The sequence below is a fragment of the Andrographis paniculata genome, unplaced genomic scaffold (genome assembly GCF_009805555.1).
Source record: "Andrographis paniculata isolate CXL003 unplaced genomic scaffold, ASM980555v1 Contig78END, whole genome shotgun sequence".
NCBI lineage: Eukaryota > Viridiplantae > Streptophyta > Magnoliopsida > Lamiales > Acanthaceae > Andrographis > Andrographis paniculata.
This window is the reverse complement of record NW_026137615.1, coordinates 1,332,738-1,352,867: the sequence shown is the minus strand read 5'-3', so window position 1 is coordinate 1,352,867 and position 20,130 is coordinate 1,332,738. Positions and strand designations below refer to the sequence as shown.

The 20,130-nt window shown below is 33.9% G+C and overlaps 1 protein-coding gene and 1 non-coding gene across 3 annotated transcripts; one reads left to right on the top strand and one right to left on the bottom strand.

The window, feature by feature from the left end:
- Positions 1-271: 271 nt before the first annotated feature.
- LOC127239752 (phospholipase D alpha 1-like) lies at positions 272-10,373 on the top strand. 2 transcript variants are annotated; one of them, XM_051258050.1, is made up of 4 exons: positions 272-574; positions 6,236-7,042; positions 7,740-8,826; positions 9,073-9,310. In XM_051258050.1, the coding sequence occupies exons 1-4, from the start codon at positions 482-484 to the stop codon at positions 9,090-9,092; spliced, it is 2,007 nt and encodes a 668-aa protein (XP_051114007.1). In that variant the 5' UTR covers positions 272-481; the 3' UTR covers positions 9,093-9,310. The 2 variants fall into 2 exon arrangements, with proteins under 2 accessions (XP_051114007.1, XP_051114006.1); XM_051258049.1 differs by lacking the exon at positions 9,073-9,310 and adding an exon at positions 9,728-10,373 and having other exon boundaries at positions 273-574.
- A 9,650-nt stretch (positions 10,374-20,023) lies between these two features.
- On the bottom strand, positions 20,024-20,130 carry LOC127240022 (small nucleolar RNA R71). Its single transcript, XR_007836287.1, has one exon. It is a non-coding gene; the product is annotated as a small nucleolar RNA R71 (small nucleolar RNA).

Here is a 20,130-nt window from a genome sequence, read left to right as displayed (position 1 = left end):
ATTTTAAATATACTATTCATTTCATTTTTTTTTCCAAAAAATATCAAATTAAACACCTATTTTTCATTTTTAATATTATACTAAAAATCAATTTTACATTCAAAATATCACATCAACACCTATTTATATCATATCATATAATTATTCGAATTCAAAATTTTTATTATACAAATTCCAATTCAAAATCCAAATCCCCAAACATACACACCAATTAGACTAGTTTATTTATTTGTAATGCGGGTAGGTGCTCAATTTATTATGTATCTTCGTTCATTCACACACCACACATACTCACTCACAACACACACACACACACACACGCTCTGTCTCTCTCTCTCTCTCTCTTGGCAGTTACTTCCTTATAATCCTTGATCTTTCAATTCCCCTGCCTTGAGGCTTCAAGTCAAGAGCGAAAGCATTAGGTAGGTTGGAGAATCAGAATCGATTAAGAGGAGAGAAGGAGATCAGAATCAGCTGCACGATGGCGCAGATGTTAGTCCATGGCGATCTTCACGCCACAATCTACGAGATCGACAAGCTTCACAGTGGAGGTTTCGGCAAATTCCTTCACCAGGTAGCTATTCTTCTATTCATAATCATTCATTCTACTCATTTTCCAATTCATTTTCTCTTCCATCTCTCTACAATAATTACTAATTTAACTAAATATTCACAAATTAGTGCGGTTCGTTGAAATCTCTGATCCAGCTAGCGAGCGCAGAGAGAGAGAGGAAATACATATGATTTGTGTTTTTTTAGGTATTTTTGTTGTGGTTTTGGTTTTGGATTGTTAATAATAAAATTTTTTAATTAAAATAATTATTTGGAATAATATAAATATATTCGTTTTAAATTTTAATATAATATAATATAATATTTTTGAAAAAAAATTAAATAATATAAAACTCAATTCAAACAATTAATTGCTGCATTTTTGTGGAGGAAGAATGAATTGATTGGTTTTTAGGTTGTGTTTTTGTTCTGTGTTTTTAATTATGATATTTCTTAATATTTATAATATAGATTTTTAATAATAATTATTATTATTATTAATATTAAATGTTTTTTTCTTAAAAATCTAAATATAGTTTATAGTATATATTATTATTATTAGTATTTATTTTACAATATAATTTTATATTTATGATATTGTAAAATATGTTACTTTTTATATAAAATGCAAATAATTTTTTCATTAATACAATTCTCAATATATATAATATATATTTTATTTTGATTACAAACAAAATTAATATTCAACTAAATATATTATTTTTTATATTACCGATATAAATTTTTATATATTATATTAAAAAAATATCTTAAACTAAACAAACATAAATCAATACCATTTAATTTATTTTTTTAATAAAAATATATTTATTTTTATAAAATATCAAATTAAAATATTGTATAAATCAAAATTATCTCGAGTACAGCCAAACAAATACTAATTATTATTATTATTTTTTTTTTTTAAAAAAAAAACACATTTAATTGACATGGCTTTTTATCTCCGCCACTCATTTCAACGTCCACCGCTGATTTTCTTTGTACCACCGTAGGGGTATAAACGGAAGATATTATTTTGTAGAATTTAATGTCCCTGATATTTTTTATTACTTTTATTTTTTACATACTTACTAGGTAGAAGATAATTCTTCCTTTGTATTTAAAATTAAATTTAAAACTGTTAACAAACCTTTTGAATTGTAAATATTTATTTTAAACTGATAACAAACCTTTAATTTTCGTTGTGCTCCCTGTCGTTCAAATTTATTTATTTATTTATTTATTTTTGTTATCATCAAAATTTATTTTTATTTATTTTTTAGTAACAAAATATTATTTTTTTTATTTTTTTTATCAAAAAAAAATTAAAAAATTTTACTTTTACTTTTTTTCTTTTAAAAAAAAACATGTGTCTAGTCAAATCAAATAAGTACACACAGATAAAATATATTTTTATTAAAAATACTAAAAGAAATAGTATTGATATTAATTTAAAATGCTAAAAAAACAGATCCAATATATTTGAAGAAAATTTGATATCCTAAATAAAAAATAATAATACTCCCGTCGTCTCATATCTATCTATCCATTTACTTTTTGCATGAAGTTTTAGAAATAGTATTATATTGAGATATAGTAGAAATAAATGTGAAAAAATTAAATTAACCCTATTATATGATATAAAGGTAATGACATTTGTATAATACTCCTTCCGTCCTAGATACCATGTCCACATTGCCGTTTCTGTCCGTTTCACATGCCATGTCACTTTCCTTTTTTGGAAAATGATTACACATGTTAATTTTATTTTAAATTTTTTAGTTTTATTTTTTCAAAATTTTAATTAAACTAATTAGTTATCTTAATATTAATTTATAATTATTTATATTATAGGATAATTATTTTCACTAATATATTCTTAATTATCTATTAATTACACTCCTCCTAAAATACCGTGTCTGCAGTGTAGGTATATGGGACGGAGGGAGTATATCGTAAATTAAAAAGATATTTGTAATGTTAGATATATAGTACAATTACCAAGAAAAAAAAAAAAAAAAAGACAGAATAGAATAATAAAAAAACAATACCGAACTTATACTGCGTTTTTTATTGAAAAGGTTAGTTGCAAAATTTATTATTATTTTAATTTTTTTCAACATAAACTTCAAATCCAAAATAGTAAAAACCAATGGAATACAAACAAATTAAACACACATTTGGTAAGCAATTGGCAATAAATTAAATAATAACATGATTCTTCGTCAACTCGTTACCAAACCCCTCAATTTCAAATGATTTCTTGTAATACTTGTTGTTTGTTTGGTTATATTCATTTCTTGATTTTATAATAATAATAATTATTATTATTATTAAAATTATTATTATTATTATTATTATTATACTCCGTAAATGTATGTGGTTTGGTTTGGTTTGTCTTAGTATAATAACTTCTTATTACTATTATTATTATTATTATTATTACAATCGGAGATAACTAAGATATACTCTCTCCATCTCATATCTATATATCTATTCGCTTTTTACACGGAGTTTTACAAATATTAGTATTATATTGGGATAAAGTAGAAATAAAGGTAAAAAGACTAAATTACCCCTATTAGTATTATATGATATAAAGATAATAAAATTTGTGTAATATATTGTAAATTGGAAGGGTATTTGTAATGTTAGGTAGATAGTACAATTACTAAAAAAAATTGGATACTTTATTATGGGACGGACCAAAATAAAAAAATGAATAAATTATTAAGGAACGAAGGGAGTAATATTTTTTCTGTCCACCAGTTTTTTTTTTTTTTTTGGATGAATGTATTTTTATATTAATTACGGAGAATTGTGATGATAATATAAAACATACTATGTTCACTCAACGATTTAGATGAATTGATTTTTTGTGTAGTAGGAGAAACTGTTTTGATAATTTAAAAAATAATATTTTGTATTTAATGGTTGACTTGTTAGGATTGTATGATATATATTTTATTAATGCGTGTATATATTTATATTTTTTTAATAATATTTATAGAAAATTATTCCAGTGCTGAGTGAGCATATTGATCCACATTTTGTATTGAATTATTAATTTCTTACAAGTGAATAAATATTAGACCATATGCAATGCAATAAATATAGGAATCGTTCTTATATTTTATCTCTTTTACCGGATCATGACGTCAATTTAAGAACTCATTTGGTTCTTTTTTCACAATGGGAAACTGTTCTTAAAATTTCTTTTTTTTTTTTTTTTTCTCACATCAATAAATTTATTATTTTATTTAATACAAATTTTATGTTATATATATTACTTAAAAGTATATCTTCTATATACTATACTACTTTGTATTTAATAAAAAATTAGTATAAATTAATTGACGTTATATTTAAATTATTCTAAATCTTTATTTATATGTATATAAAATTTTATTATAAATATTAAATATAATATAATACATACAATAATATTAAAATGAAAATAATAAATAAAATACAATTATAATTATAAATAATATAATTAATTTATATATATATATAGATGTGGCAATGCCACGTTACACTAAAGAGGTTCTTATTTTATAAAAACTATGCATTCTATATGGTGTTAGATATTTTTTTCATCCCAATAAATTTGTCTTATTTTTTCTTTTTTATTTGTCTATATATAAAATAATTGTTAAATGAACCTTTTAAAAACATAAAAAAAAAATAGTAAATAATAAATCATTTACTACAAAATTCAAAATATTAGGATTTTTTCTTTAGAATTAATTATGTTTTATTTACTTTTTCTAATTATTCAATATCTTTTTCTTATATTTTATTTTACATTCAAAACTTATTTTTCATAAGCCATATTATTTTTGAAAAAAAAAAATATTATTTTATGGAAAACAAGATAAAAATCTAAAATAAAGTAATAATTAAAAGAAATTGTGGATTTTAGAGTCTAAAACTTTATAGCGCTCACCTAATCCGAATATCAATGATATCATAAAGTCATTGGGAGAGTTTGTTGAGAAATCACATACTTAGGTGTGTGTTTCTTTTTTATTTATAGTAAGGTAAAATTGATAATAACTTTCCTATAATTTCGAAATTTAGCATAAAATGCGTATATATTTTAAAAATTGCATAACACCTCCTTATATTTTAAAAAATATTGCATGAAACTTCTCTTTTATGATGAGAAGGTGATTTTTTATTTATATTTTTTTTGCATGACGGGATGTTTCATGCAATATTTTTTAAAGTATAAGGGAGTGTCATTTAATTTTTAAAGCGGAATTTCAAAATTACAAAGCAATTTTATGCAATATTTTTTAAAATATAAAGGGACACCATGCAATTTTTAAAGTAAATGAGAAATTACGCTGAGTTTTCTAATTAGAAAGTTATGGATAATTTTGCTATATTCAAATTTTTTATTCTTTGTATTTTATGTTTTTTTTTCTTAGATAAATAAATATATATATATATATATTACAAAACATTAGATTAATTAATATTTAAAATAAAAGTTCAAACTTCTAAATCCAATTCACGCTGAAAAGAAACATATTCAACGTTTTAATATACTTATTTTCAATAAAAAATATTAATTTTCTTTTACCTATCATACAAAATACTATCTAAAATAATATTCAAATAAAAACACACTATAAAACAAACTATCAATTCGGATATTATATAGTAAAAAATTATAATTATATTTATTTTTTCGTAATTTCAAATCATAATTCATATTATTTTTTCGGTACCATTTTCACTAAAAATACATGATTATTTTCACAAAATATCATATTAAAATATTATTTAAATTAAATTTTAAATTAAAATCTCAATTTCAAATTAAAATCTCAACTTCAAACCATAGGACATTTGTGTAATATTTTATAAATTGGAAGAATATTTGTAATGTTAGATAGATAATATAATTACTAAAAAAAATGAATACTTTACTGTAGGAAGAGCAAAATAGAAAAATAAATAGAATGTTAAGGGACGAAGGGAGTATATTTTTTTATTTATCTCACTATTTTTTTTATAATTTTTTAAAACAGTTTGTTAATAATATACTCAATTTATTTTTTACTTATCTTACTTTTATATTAAAATATTATGAATTTTTTATTTTTTTGTACAAAAGTAAATACTCTCTTTGTCTCAACACATACCTATTATTACCTATTATTGTAGATTCGAGAATTTATGTAAAATATAATTAGTAAATAATTAAAAAGTGTACTAGTAAAAATAATTATTATATTGTAAAAATAATTATAAATTAAGATTATGATAACTAGTGTAATTAAGATTTAAAAAATTATAAAATATAATTAAAATACGAGGAAAAAAGAATAAATTAAATTACGTGGTACAGAGACGCAGTATATAAATTATATGTGAATTTATATGTTCTTAAATAGTATTAATAAATTTAGGTTGTGTTTGTTTGGATGTTTGGATTGAGATTTGAATATTAAAAATTTCGAATATGAATAATTATATTATCTGATATAAATAAATGTTAGACGTGATCTTTTTAATATAAAATTAATTTTTAATATAATATAAAAATTAAAAAATAAGCATTTAGTTTCATATTTTTGAAAAAAAAAAAACTGCAATGAACAGTGAAATTCGAAGAAATCGCCAAAAGATCGCACCTTTAAAAGAATGTGATGGGAGTTGTGATCTGCAGGTGGTGGCTGGCATCGAGGGAGCTCTGGGGCTGGGCAACGGATCAAAGCTATACGCATCGATCGACCTGGAGCGCGCGCGGGTTGGCCGGACCCGGCTGCTCGACGCCCAGTCGAACCCCCGATGGTACGAGTCCTTCCACATCTACTGCGCCCACATGGCCTCCCGCGTCTCCTTCACAATCAAGCTCGACAACCCCATCGGCGCCGACCTCATCGGCCGCGCCCACATCCCCATCTCCGACCTCCTCCGCGGCGACGAGATCGACCGCTGGCTCGACATCCTCGACGACCGCGACCACCCCATCCACGGCCACCCCAAGCTCCACGTCAAGCTCCATTTCTTCGACGTCGCCCGTCACCCTTGCTGGGCTCGCGGCCTCAAGAGCCCTAACTTCCCCGGCGTTCCCTACACGTTCTTCCCACAAAGGAAGGGCTGCAAAGTGACGTTGTACCAAGACGCGCATGTCCCCGACAACTTCGTCCCGCCGATCCAACTCTCCGGCGGCGACCGCTATCAGCCGCACCGGTGCTGGGAGGACGTGTTCGATGCAATTATGAATGCTAAGCATTTGGTGTACGTTGCCGGCTGGTCGGTGTATACGGAGATCACGTTGGTTAGGGACACGAGGAGGCCGATGCCCGGCGGAGATATGACGTTGGGAGAGTTGCTTAAGAAGAAGGCCTCCGAAGGAGTTCGGGTTCTGATGTTGGTTTGGGATGATCGAACTTCAGTTAATTTGCTTAAGCAAGACGGGTTGATGGCAACTCATGATGAAGAGACGGGGAACTATTTCCGCAATACTGAGGTAATTGTTAAATTTGATTGTTGGATTTTTATCTTTTTTGTCTTATAAAAAGAATTCTAATATCATATTAAGCGATTATTTAGTTAAAAGCGTGGTATGCTCATTTAAGGCCATCTTTAACTCATACATTTCATTTATACAATTTTAACTTCAAATATATAGTTGGTACAATAATTTTACTTTAACTATAACTCTATTTTTCATTAATATTCTTCAAATATTCTATTTTTCATATTATTTTAAACAATTTTTTATATTTATAATCTACAATAATTTTTTTAAAAATGTAAAAAAATAAAAATAAATCTTAAAATAAAAAAGAAAAACATAAAAAATTTAAAAAATAGAAAGACAATGCCATTTTTTGGCGTTGCTACAGTGCAACACCAAAATTAGCGTTGCAATGTATCAACGCCAAAAAATGGTGCAGGATTTGGCATCGAACGACACCAAAATGACGCTGGGTTGGTGATGCCCTCAGAGAGCCCGTATATTGGTCTTGTAAGCTCCTATTTGAATTTTTTAAATTTAGAATAAATCGAAAATAGTTATCAAATTGTACGATAAAAGTGATGATTGAGTATACAAACACTATGAAATTTGTAACTTTTCCGTGCATATATGTTGTTATGTTGCTAACATGTTTACGTTTTTTTACCTATCTTATTTTACCTATCTTATTATGCTTCTTTACAAGGTACATTGTGTGTTATGCCCTCGCAATCCCGACGATGGCCGGAGCATTGTCCAGAACATCGAGATCAGCACGATGTTCACGCACCATCAAAAGATTGTGGTGGTGGACACAGCAATGCCCAACGGCAATAAGGAGCGCCGCCGGATCATGAGCTTTGTTGGCGGCATTGATCTCTGCGATGGAAGGTACGACACACAATTCCATTCCCTTTTCCGGACCTTATCCACCGCGCACCACGACGATTTCCATCAAGCAAATTACGAAGGCGCAACAATACGAAAAGGAGGGCCGAGGGAGCCATGGCACGACATCCATTGCAAGTTAGAAGGGCCTGCGGCTTGGGACGTTCTCTACAACTTCGAGCAACGGTGGAGGAAACAAGGAGGCAAGGATTTACTCTTGGAGCTTCACGAGCTTCATCGAATCATCGTTCCTCCATCCTCCGTCATGTTCCCGGAGGACCACGAGACGTGGAATGTTCAAGTTTTTCGTTCCATTGACGGGGGAGCGGCATTTGGCTTCCCCGATGCACCGGAGGAAGCAGCTAAATCCGGGCTAGTTAGTGGCAAGGACAACATCATCGACCGGAGCATTCAAGACGCGTACATCCATGCCATTCGTCGCGCCAATAGATTTATCTACATCGAAAATCAATACTTCTTGGGAAGCTCATTTGCGTGGAATTCAAGCGACATCAACGACCCCGACATCGGTGCTCTGCATGTTATTCCGAAAGAACTTTCCTTGAAGATCGTGAGCAAGATCGAAGCGGGAGAACCGTTTAGAGTCTATATAGTGATCCCGATGTGGCCGGAGGGCTATCCGGAGACGGCCTCGGTCCAAGCTATATTGAATTGGCAAAAGAGGACAATGGAGATGATGTACAAAGACATAGTTCAAACCCTCAAAGTGAAGGGCATCGTCGCGAACCCTAAGGATTATTTATCATTCTATTGTCTAGGTAACAGAGAGGTGAAGAAGAGCGGCGAATATGAGCCATCGGAGAAGCCTGACCCGGATACAAATTACCGTCGAGCTCAAGAAGCTCGGAGAGGAATGATCTACGTCCATGCCAAGATGATGATCGGTATGTTAGCTGCTACATTCATAACTTCAATATATATTGTTAGATGACCATCTCAGCTAAAAACTTAAGCTAAAACGGACATTTATCATTAATTAAAACCAATTTTTAATAAATTCCAAATAAAGAATAGGGAAAATTGTAAAAAAATGTCTAGGTCTAATTATCATTTTTAAATATCTTTTTTTTTTTTTTACTTTCGCAATTTAGGATATTATGTGTACTCAGGGCATTATTTTTGTCATATAGTGCCGGAAAAATGCATGTGAGCATCACATGCGCCTTCGTGGCATGGCCGGCGCATACGTGGACGTCGTTGTTGTTGTGCTATCATCCGCGTGGTCATCGGACGTGTGATATGGAATTTGTTTTTTCACTTTCGCAATTTAGGACATTACGTGTACTTCAAGTATTATGTTTGCCCTCTGACGCCGAAAAAATAATTTGTTCTAGGTATTTTTTATTTCAATTTGGTCCAATTGGTCTATATTAAAATTTTAAAAAAATATATAATTTTTTTAAGAAAAAATAAAATAATTCTATGTCATCTATCCGATGACTTTAGAATAAATTGTTTTTTCAGAACCAGAGGGAAAAAATAATATTTGGAGTACACATAATGTCCTAAATTGCAAAAAAAAAAAAAATATTCCACGTCACCTGTCCGTGTCCGACTACCACGCGGACGACAACACACCAACGGCGATATCCACGTATGCACCGGTCAAGCCACGAAAGCACATGTGACAGTTACGTGTGTTTTTCCGACGTCGGAAGGCAAAAATAATGCCCGGAGTACACATAATGTCCTAAATTTCGAAAGTGTAAAAAAAAATTGTTCGATATAACAATTCAACACAAATATGTTACTAAAATTATAACTTTCTTTCCCCCTTTTACGCAGTGGATGACGAATACATAATCATAGGATCCGCGAACATCAACCAGCGATCCATGGACGGTGCGCGCGACTCAGAGATCGCAATGGGCGCGTACCAACCACACCATCTGTCGTGCCGACAGCCGGCGAGAGGACAAGTCCACGGATTCCGGATGTCATTGTGGTACGAGCACATGGGCATGCTCGATGACACCTTCTGTCACCCGGAGAACGTGAAGTGCATTCAGAAGGTAAACAAGATAGCCGAAACGAATTGGGATTTGTACACGCGGGATGTTGTAGAAAGGGACTTGCCGGGGCATTTGCTTAGCTATCCAATCGGGGTGGCGTCGGATGGGACAGTGACAGAGCTGCCGGGGACCGAGAATTTCCCAGACACTAAGGCTAAAGTGGTCGGCTCTTTGGGTGTCCTGCCGGCGATCCTTACTACATAACAACAGTTACCATCGGATGAGATTGATGAGGGATTAATTCAAATGAATAAGATATATATCATCTATACATTATGCATGTATTTTTAGTAATATTCTTGTGTGTATTCAATTATGTGGTTGCCCCTGTTGATATTCATCTTATTGTATAGTTTGAAGAACGAGTTCATTTGTTGTATTAAATGGTTTGCTCTTTATTATTATTATTATTATTATTACTCCCTCGTCCCAGTACAAGATTGTCATTTACTTTTTGCACGTAGATTTTTTAATATTAATATTATAATAGGTTGTAGTGAAAAAAATAAAAATACCCCTATTAGTATTGTGTAATATAAAAGTAATGATATGTGTGTAATATATTGTAAGTTGGAAGAGTATTTATTATATTAGGTAGACAGCACAATTACTAAATTAGAAAATGGTAACCTTGTTTTGGGACGGACGAAAATGAAAAATGACAATCTCTCAATGGACGGAGGAAGTATTATTATTTAGTTTTCATTTAAAAATATCATATCAATCTAAGATGGCGTTCTAGTGCAACATGACTCGGTTGAGTCCAAGATAATTAGATTATAGTAATGAGTTGTTTTATATAATAGATATTTTTTAAGTTTTAAATACCTGATTAAATAATCGAGTCAAATATGGGATATGAAATGATATACAGTCTGATATCAGATATTTAAAATTTAACTATTAAAAAGTATATAATCTATATATAATACCCTATTCGCCATGGAATTGTGTGCTCAAACGTTACCGAATCACAAACAAGAAAAGAACCATGTATGACAAGTGACCTGAAACGTTGAGGGTAAAAAAAAAAAAAATTGATGGCTTGAAGATTTAGAACTAATGTTGTGTCATGGAAACCAAAAGAAAAAAAATATTTTTCTGACAAATGAAATAGTCGGAGACGGTTATGATAGAATGAAAATTGATTGGTATTGATACATAAATATATGGTACCTTGTAATAAAGCTCACATTTGGTTACCAAATTTTATAGCTCATTAATCATCTATCCACGCCAAAAAAGTCATAAGTATCATCACCCTATGTGTGTGCTGCATATCATAATACAATGGATAACAAATTTTTTAGCCCATTAATCATCTAATCCATTTTAATCTAAAGAACTATCACTAAAAATTAAACGTGCAACTTATCTACCTTAATCCCTTGCAAAAAGAATAGGTTGAAATAAACTTTATTGATATTAGAATGTAATTGTGTAACAACATATACATATTTATAGCTTCCGGGATATGAGCTTAGTACTAACCATACATTAAAAAATGTTATGTTCACAAGGTGCATTATTTTGTGTATACTTTATGTCACTTACGGGGAGGGCAAACTGCTGCCGCAATTCCCGGAAATCGCCGTCACTGGTCGGTGGGCGTATTCCACCGCGGCCAGCAACGACGGTCGCCGCGGCTCGCAGCCGGCGGCAACCAAATTTTTTTTTAAAAAAAAATAAAACCATGCTGCACCTCTCACGATGCTGACGCCATCCACAAGCCGCCGTCGTAGTCACCGTCCACTCCCTGCTGTCCGCCGTCGCCTTCTCCGGTCCCATGAGCATATGAAAGGTGTGAAAGGTTTTTTTGGTGTTCTATTATGTCACTAATTAGTAAAGAAATGGTATTTTATCTTCAATTTTTCATTCCTATCTGTGACATAATATATTTTTGTCCTTAATTTTTGTCTCTAGTACAGACGGAATTTATTCGGTCGCAAATTGATAATAAAGGATGTTTTTTTTCTGATTTCATCCCTGTTTATGTTGCTAATAAGGACGGAAATAATTTATGTCCTTATTTTCCATTAGAAAATGCTATTATTTGTAGTACTAGAACCCTTGAAAGTTTTAACTTTTTCTATCGGCTCGGAGAACATCGGCCACGAGGATACTTATCTCAACTTTGCATGTCGATATAGCCTTTGTGTTTGATTTATGCAGCCACCACCAAAGTTAGTAGCCAAAGGTAATATTTTAACAAAATGTTTGTCTCTAATACAGAAGGAATTTATTCGGTCGCAAATTGATAATAAATGACGTTTTCTCTGATTTTATCCCTGTTTCCATCGCTAATAAGGATGGAAATAATTTATGTCCCTAATTTTTGTTACAAAAATGCTATTTTTTGTAGTATTAAAACCCTTAAAAGTTTCAACTTTTTTATCGGCCCGGGCAACATCGGTCACATGGATACTTATCTCAGCTTTACGTGACTTTATAGCCATTGTGTTTGATTTCTGCAGCCATCACCAAAGTTAGTCGCCAAAGGTTATACTTAACAAAATTAGGAGTGATCACAAAAACTTAATGTTTTCGGGTCTTTTTCTAATCAGCCACCCGCTTCAACAATTTATTGTTGGGAAGCATTTGAAGTAGTTGAGGTAGAAGTTACCTCTAGAAATGACAATTTCTTCACACTCAGAATTGGTATTTCAGCCCTTTTGGTATGAGCGATCATTGACCGCTCTACTCCCAATATGGCAGAGGATACCTAAAAATCTAACAAATGCAAGTATTAGAAGGAACCTATAATACCAAAGTAATTGAATCAATACGAATGACTCCTTACTTGTTGGACTATTGAAGTGATCTTGCACAGTGCTTCTTCGGCTGTCTCAAGCTGAAATGTCTCTGGCGATTGAGACAAATTCCTATCAAATATTATTCAAAGGCAAAGAGTAAGGTTTCCTAGTGTAATGGGTCAGATGACTCTTCCACAAACATTTTTCCATCAGCCTAGCAACTCATCCGCGCTCATGAGAGGCTTGCTAGTACAATCTCGGACACAGCCTCAAAAGCATGCTAAGATAGAAAAAATGAATACCGTAAAAATACATCCGGCAAAAGTAGAGTTTGTATTGCTTTTTGTAAAGTGAAGTGAGTTATAACTAAGGGATGCCTCCCCTATATATAGACACTCTAACAGACCGTGCCTAACACAGGTCAATGTATATTCACACTTGGATAAACTCTATTTATACAAGATACAGGAGCAAGGGGCAATTTCGGTAATCCTAGAATGGTTTTTAGCATTCCAAAAATTTCTGGAATTTTTCGAGAAATTTCTTCTAGCCACTCCAAATCGACACGTTGCAGGGCGTTTCTTGGTATTCCTTAACTAAGTTTTCGATCTAGGACATTCTCCCCCATTGGAAATAGGTATTGTTCTAAGCGCCTTGAAGTCTCAAACAAGATCCTCGAGTTGCCATAATCTTTGGCCGCCTCACAACTCATCTCGGATTCGGGTAATCATGCCATCTAACCTAGTATTTTGTTGATAATGGTTGGTTCTTGTGGAGGGTCACCCTATCAGCCAAGATTTCCTCAACCAACTTTTCGTAGGATGTCCGAATGCCATGGGCGCTCTTGTAGACTTATTTTGACTTGGGTTTTGAGTGTCACTATGATACTACTTCAAGAGACTGATATGGAACATGGGGTGAACTGAGAACGTGCCACGAGTAATTCTACTTTGTACGCCACCTCACCAGTCTTCTTCAGCACCGGGAATGGGCCTTTATACCTACACATCAAGGCTTTGTGCAGGCCCAGACACGATTATGTTGGTACAAGTTCACGAGTATCATATCACCTTCATTGAGTTCCCGAAACACTTTTTTTTAGTCTACCCACTTCTTCATTTTTTTTGAGACTTTTCCAAGTAAAGCCGGCCGGCTTCTGCACAATCTTCCAACTTTTGGCAATCTAAAAGGCTAGAGGGCTCGGTCCTTTGTATGCTCCAACCAAGTCCTTCGGTGTCGTTGGCTGAAAGTCGAGCACTATCTGAAACATACTATTTATCATGCTCTCATTTTTTTTAGGAGTTGAAATAAAATTGTGTAACATCAAGTAAAACAACCCAATCGAATTCATTTACCATCATGTAGCATCAAATTCATTTTTATAGAACTCCTTAAGGACTGGCCCTAGGTCCTTAGGTGAATCCTCAACTTTCTTCTCACCATCCTCAAGGACGTCCTCATTGCTCAAGATGGCAGCGAAGGTCAGTTAGTTCTCTTTTCTTTTTATCATTTTCGAGTTATTTTGACTGAGCTCTCTCTCTAGGTACACCGTCATATCACACGGTGTTCTGCCCTCAATGATTGTTAACTTTTGTTCGTGCGGCACCATTATAGACTTGAAGGGTTCCATAAACCTCATCCATAGAAACTATGTTAAAGCATTCAATACCTTTCCAATCTCCGAGCTTGATGGGTACAACATTGGCTACTCCAGATATAGAAGTCCACCCGCCATTGATTCTCTTGAACCAATCTCCAAATGGTGCACATTGTAGGCCAATCTTACGGGCTATATGCTCACTCATGTAATTGCCATCGGCCCCCGTGTCAAGTAAGTACGTCACCAATACTCCATTTATCCACGGTGTAATATCCCGTAAAATAATCGCCGGAAGTTTGCCGGAGTCGGACAAATTTTATTTTGGGCCTAATTTATTTTGGGCTTAATTTATTTTGGACTTAATTTATTTTGGGTTTTTAGTGTAATAAATTAAAAAATTGGGTTTAAATTAGAAGTAAAAAAAATGAATTTGGGCCCCAGTAGAGTAAAATAATTAATAAAGGCCTAAGTATTTTATATTTAATAAAATAAAATAAAAAGAAAGAACAGCAGCAGGAACAACACGCCGCCGCCGCCGCCAGCCCCTCTTCTTCCTTGGAATCCTTTTTCTCCGAAACTCTTCATTTTGGTCTCTTTTCTCAAGGTAAGTGGGATTAAACTTAGATAGATTGATATGTTCTAATCCCTAGACCCATTCTATTGATATCTTTTTCAATATTATTGTCAAATGGGTTTGCCCTAAAAGTGTTAGGTTTTGCCAATTTCTTCTAGAAAATTGATTATAATGCTTATGTGAGGATTATTATTGGATTTTAAATTGAAAATCGTAGAATTTATGGGATGGGTTTAAAACCCTAGTTTTTCCCTAACTTAGTTATGGTTTTTGGAAAAGGATTTACGATTATATTTAAATATTATGATTTTTGGAGTTAGACCAGGCCTATTGTGATTGACATATATTTCGAATGTTTATTTGGTGGAATAAAGTGAGATTATAACGAACTTGTTGAGTCTAATATCCTACTTTTGCATGGTTAAATGTTGAAAATTGAAATATTTTGAGTTTGAAACACTCTTTTTTAAATTCGCCTAAGAGCATTTTGAGTATTTAGTCAAATTGGTAATTGAAACTACCCGTCGAGTCCGATCAACTCGTTGATTGTTTGGATGATAAGGCATAGCCTTCCACCTTTGTGCCTTGGAAACACGTGAAGGTATACCGGTCTTTTAGGATAACTAGCTAACCTTGACCTAGATCCCGAATGGGCTAGGTCGAGGGATCGAGATGGCGGGTTTCCATTTTGGGTGATTCCGAGGTACCCGTCATTCCCGATGAAAAGGTCTTTAGACCGTCATCCGTGATAGAGGGATGGATTGCATACAATCCCCTCTTGGTATGTTATATTGGAGACTAGAGGGTTGTGGGTCGTATAGCGCCCCTCGCAAACTAATAATAAATTGATTTACGTGTACTTTGGGTTTCGAACCCTTATGTACATCTCGTGGAGTTTTCCTTGAGGGTTGTGACCCTATGGTTGTTATGTGAAACTATGTGACATGTCATACGAAGTAATAAGGTTGGAAAACCAGGTCGAACCGGCCCTGATTAAGGCCTAGTGGAGTTTTCTTCGTGATGTGCTCATCACTATTATTTGAGAATGAAAAAAAGATATAAGGGAGGCGCTAAAAGACTTGTGTGTGTGAGTTCCCCTTATGTGATACGTGTCATCTTATTCAATTATCTTTTTCAAATGATTTTGTTGCATTATACCGTATTAATTTATCTTCGATTAATTGCGCTTACTCAACCGTTGTGTTGACCCTCTTCTTACAATATTTTTGTAGGTGATCATGTTTCCGTTATTCCTAAGTGATGCATTCACGTCATATGATCCATCGGAGAAATTAGAACTACTTTACCTTCTACAATGCTTTTGAAATTCATTAATCATGTTTAAAGAATAATGCCTTTTGAATTATTTCCAATTTATGCTTTTGAATTGAACTTTATTTACTTAATTGATAAGTCGGTGCGCTTTAATTCTAAGTCTCTATTAGTTGTTGGTATTTATTATTTTAGCCTTAGCGCCACAACATGGGACTCGTTGGTTGATGAATGAGTCTTCCGGTGTGGCGTGGCGGTGACGCTCCAGTTTGAGCGGGCCGGGGCGTTACACACGGATTCACAAGAATCCTCCTTGCAAGTGTTTTAACAGGGGCTGACTTCGTGCATACCACTAAGTCCTCGATTGATTCGATCTGTTTGTCCACCACTACAAGGCCTCTCAGACTGAGAAATCTCTAGCATAATGATCCTTACACCTGTAGATAAAAAAAACCCGTTGCATGTTGGTTCTGGCTTTCTCATGCTTCTAGCCTTAGCCGCGGGTGGCTTTCAAGCACCGCCGATATCACCAATGCATGGGGTCTGCGGGTCTGGTCTCCCCCACTTCTACCTTGGTTAACCCTTTTCGATTTATCGTCTGTATTTGGCTATTTCCATTCGACATCAAGTAGCCATTGGCGTACCTTATTACTTTATTGACATTCGAATAAATATTTTCCTTAATCCCCATGTTAGCCCATGGCCTTAGGCCCTGCAAGAACATCAACAATGCCTCTTTAGGAGATATATTTGGTACACATCCAATAGTAGATCAACGAAATTTTCAATATATTCCTTCAAGTGACCCTCTAGATGCTCCAATCGACGGATCCTACACCATGCCTCTTCATTGGCATCGGCTGGTGCAAACTTTTCCTTAAGTTCCCATTTGAACAATCTCCATGTAGGGATGCCTCTCTCATCACCGTGCATCCCTTTGTTCCGCCCCCTCCACCAAATGCGGGTCAAGCCCTTTAGAAATTGGAATGCAGTTCGGATTTTGGCTTTGTCTCCCACGATTCCAGAATTCTCGAAGTAATCTCTATATCATAGAAAAATTCATCCACTTATGAAGTCTTTTGCTCCCTTACATAACTCTCCGGGTACATGATATTTCTCTTTGAGGTGCCGGAGCTGCCTCAGTCGGCCTCCTTACCTAGAGTTCAGCTAGCATACTCTCATTTTAGCCAACTCCTCCTAAAATTCGAAGGTTCTAAAAATTTAGCCTTTTTTAGCCTCACAGTCTTGACATCGCACTCTGCCGGCTCAAGATTATTTGCTGCCACAATCTACTTGAAAGTAATCATCTTGGCCTTCAACACTTCGGCGAGCTCTTGAATATCATGTTCCCGCTTCCGAGATTCATCATTTGCAGTATCGAAAGAGGCCAGTACCCCTTTGCGCAACTCACAACCCTTGAGTTTGCAGATATATTGCTCAACATTGCCGAGCTTGTTGTCAACCTATTCTCTAAAGCTCCTATGACATTAGTAGACTTGTCCTTTGTGTTCCTCTGGTTCTACATTAGAACCTGGTTCTCAACCTCGAATTCAACATCAGACTTGTCAGTTTTTTATCGCTCAGATTTTGGCTCTGATACCACTTGTAATAGATCGGATGGCTCCTTCTCGAACACTTTTTCGTCGGTCTAGAAATTTCTCGGTACTCATGAGAGGCTTGCTAGTATAGCCTCACACACAACCTCAAAAGTACGCTAAGATAGAAAGCAAGAACACTATAAAGATGCACCCGGAAAAAATAAAGTATGCACTGCTCTCTGTGAAGTGAAGTAAGTTACAACTGAGGGGTGATTCCCTTATATATAGACACTCTAACAGATCGGGCCTAACACGGGCCAAAATATATCCACACTAGGATAGACTTTATCTATACAAAAATACGTATAAGAATACACTATACAAAAAATATGGATTAACCGTGTCTATTGGATAGACAACAACTCGGTAAGAGACGCAAAATCTACCTTTATACCTAAGACCCAATTCAGACCCGAGAAATGTATGTAAGACTACCTAAGACCCAATTCAGACCCGATACATGTATGTAAGACTCAACTCGATACCTGAATAATTGGATCTCATTGATAGTTAGAAATCGCATGCGTTTTATATTCATATCATATGCGATATTTGGGTGATTTTGATTGGATTCTACCTAATTTATATGCGAATTGTTTATTTGCTGTGTGTAGATGGCAAATATTAAATTTGCCATAATTGGCAGAAAAAAAGGAAATAAAATTAATTAAAGGCCCAAAAGCCCTTCTACAAAATAATTAGGGCAAAAATCAAATAAGAAGAAAAAGACACGCCTATTTGGCAAGAGAGAACGGCTAGGGCAGAAACGCACAGGAGCAGGAGACTGACAGACTCATAAATCGTGCAGGAGCAAATCGACAGAGAAGATTTTCCCTTCCCACTATGACTTTATCTTTCTCTTTTGTTCTTTGTTATTTGATTATGGAGTAGATATTTTTCTGGTTTAAGGGATGATAATGTTTTGGTTCTTTTGTTTTGGAGATTCTTGATTTTCTTTATAAAAGTTCTTTTTTATTATCAATATTTGTCTAATTCTGATAATAGCGTTTGTGATTGTTAGATTGATTAAATATTTTGGTACCGATATTTAAATTAGTCTGATAATCTAAAGTCAATTCAGGTAGGATATCCGTAATTGTATTCGCACTTGAATAGGTGACAACCGGGTTGAATAGTTCCTTCCCGGAGGTTAGACAATCAAATCTAATTGCTCCTCCTATGTAGTAATTTTTTTGAATTGGGTTTTTCTAGATTACAATGCGGTTAGGCAATATTCTTGTGGGCGCACCTAGGTTTATTTGCTTAATTAGGGGTAGTTAACGGTCGTACCTTAATTACCTACACTGTAAGGAAAAATTGGTTGTCAGAGCTTGTTGATAACTATAACCCATTTATTGATACTTTAATAAGAATTAAATTTATTGAATTAATGATAAAAACACAAGTGTCATAACTGCATCATCCCTTAAGCCAGGCATCCCCTTGATAGTCAGTTCCCCTTAATTTAATTGTTTTGTTATTTTATTTTCACTAGATAATAAAATAAAATTCCCCCTTTATTTACTGCATTAGAACACGAAAGAGTGAATCACACAATTCATGTGGAGACGATCCCTTCCCCTATATTACATTAAATTGTGATCACGAATTAGGTGAAATATTTGATTGACCGCACGACAGGTCAATTTTTGGCACCGTTGCCGGGGATTGGCCCTTTGTTTTACTCTTTTGTGTTATTTTAATTTATCCTTTTGTTTATGTCCCGTTCTTCTCGTACAGGTGAACTGATATTTAATCTTGAGATCGAGAAGGTTGAGCGAAAGCTACGAAAGGAAGCCAAGCAACAAAAAGCTGTTCAGGTTGCGAAGCTGGCAGAATCTTTAAACCACCTCAAAATCTCTAGCTCTAGCGACTCTGAAAGTGATCCAGAGACTGTCATGGCTGAGGATACCCGCACTCTAAGGGAGTTGGCTGCTCCCAACTTGGCGCAGCAGCCCTTATGCATTAACTTTCCAACACTCAATAACACTGTTGCTTTTGAACTTAAATCTGGCTTAATTCATTTATTGCCTTCTTTTCATGGACTTGCAGGTGAAGAACCTCACAAACACTTGCAAAAGTTCGACGTGGTGTGCTCCAGCATGAAATCACCAGGTGTTACTAATGAACAGATCAAGCTCAGAGCCTTCCCATTCTCACTTAAAGATGCTGCAAAGGATTGGCTCTACTATCTCCCACCTGGAAGCATTGACACGTGGAACGACATGAAAAAAAAATTTTGGAGAAGTACTTTCCAGCTTCCAAAGCTGTGATCCTGAGGAATGAGATATGTGGTATCAAACAACAATCAGGTGAAACGCTCCATGAATATTGGGAGCGATTTAATAAGCTTATCATCAAATGTCCACAACATCAAAT

What these genes read in the sequence shown, in the direction of transcription:
- LOC127239752 (XM_051258049.1), top strand. Translation starts at nt 482, where the DNA reads ATGGCGCAGATGTTAGTCCATGGCGATCTTCACGCCACAATCTACGAG. An exon ending in ACTATTTCCGCAATACTGAG is followed by an intron (nt 7,043 to 7,739) that starts GTAATTGTTAAA and finishes CTTCTTTACAAG; the next exon opens with GTACATTGTGTGTTATGCCC. An exon ending in CCATGCCAAGATGATGATCG is followed by an intron (nt 8,827 to 9,727) that starts GTATGTTAGCTG and finishes CCTTTTACGCAG; the next exon opens with TGGATGACGAATACATAATC.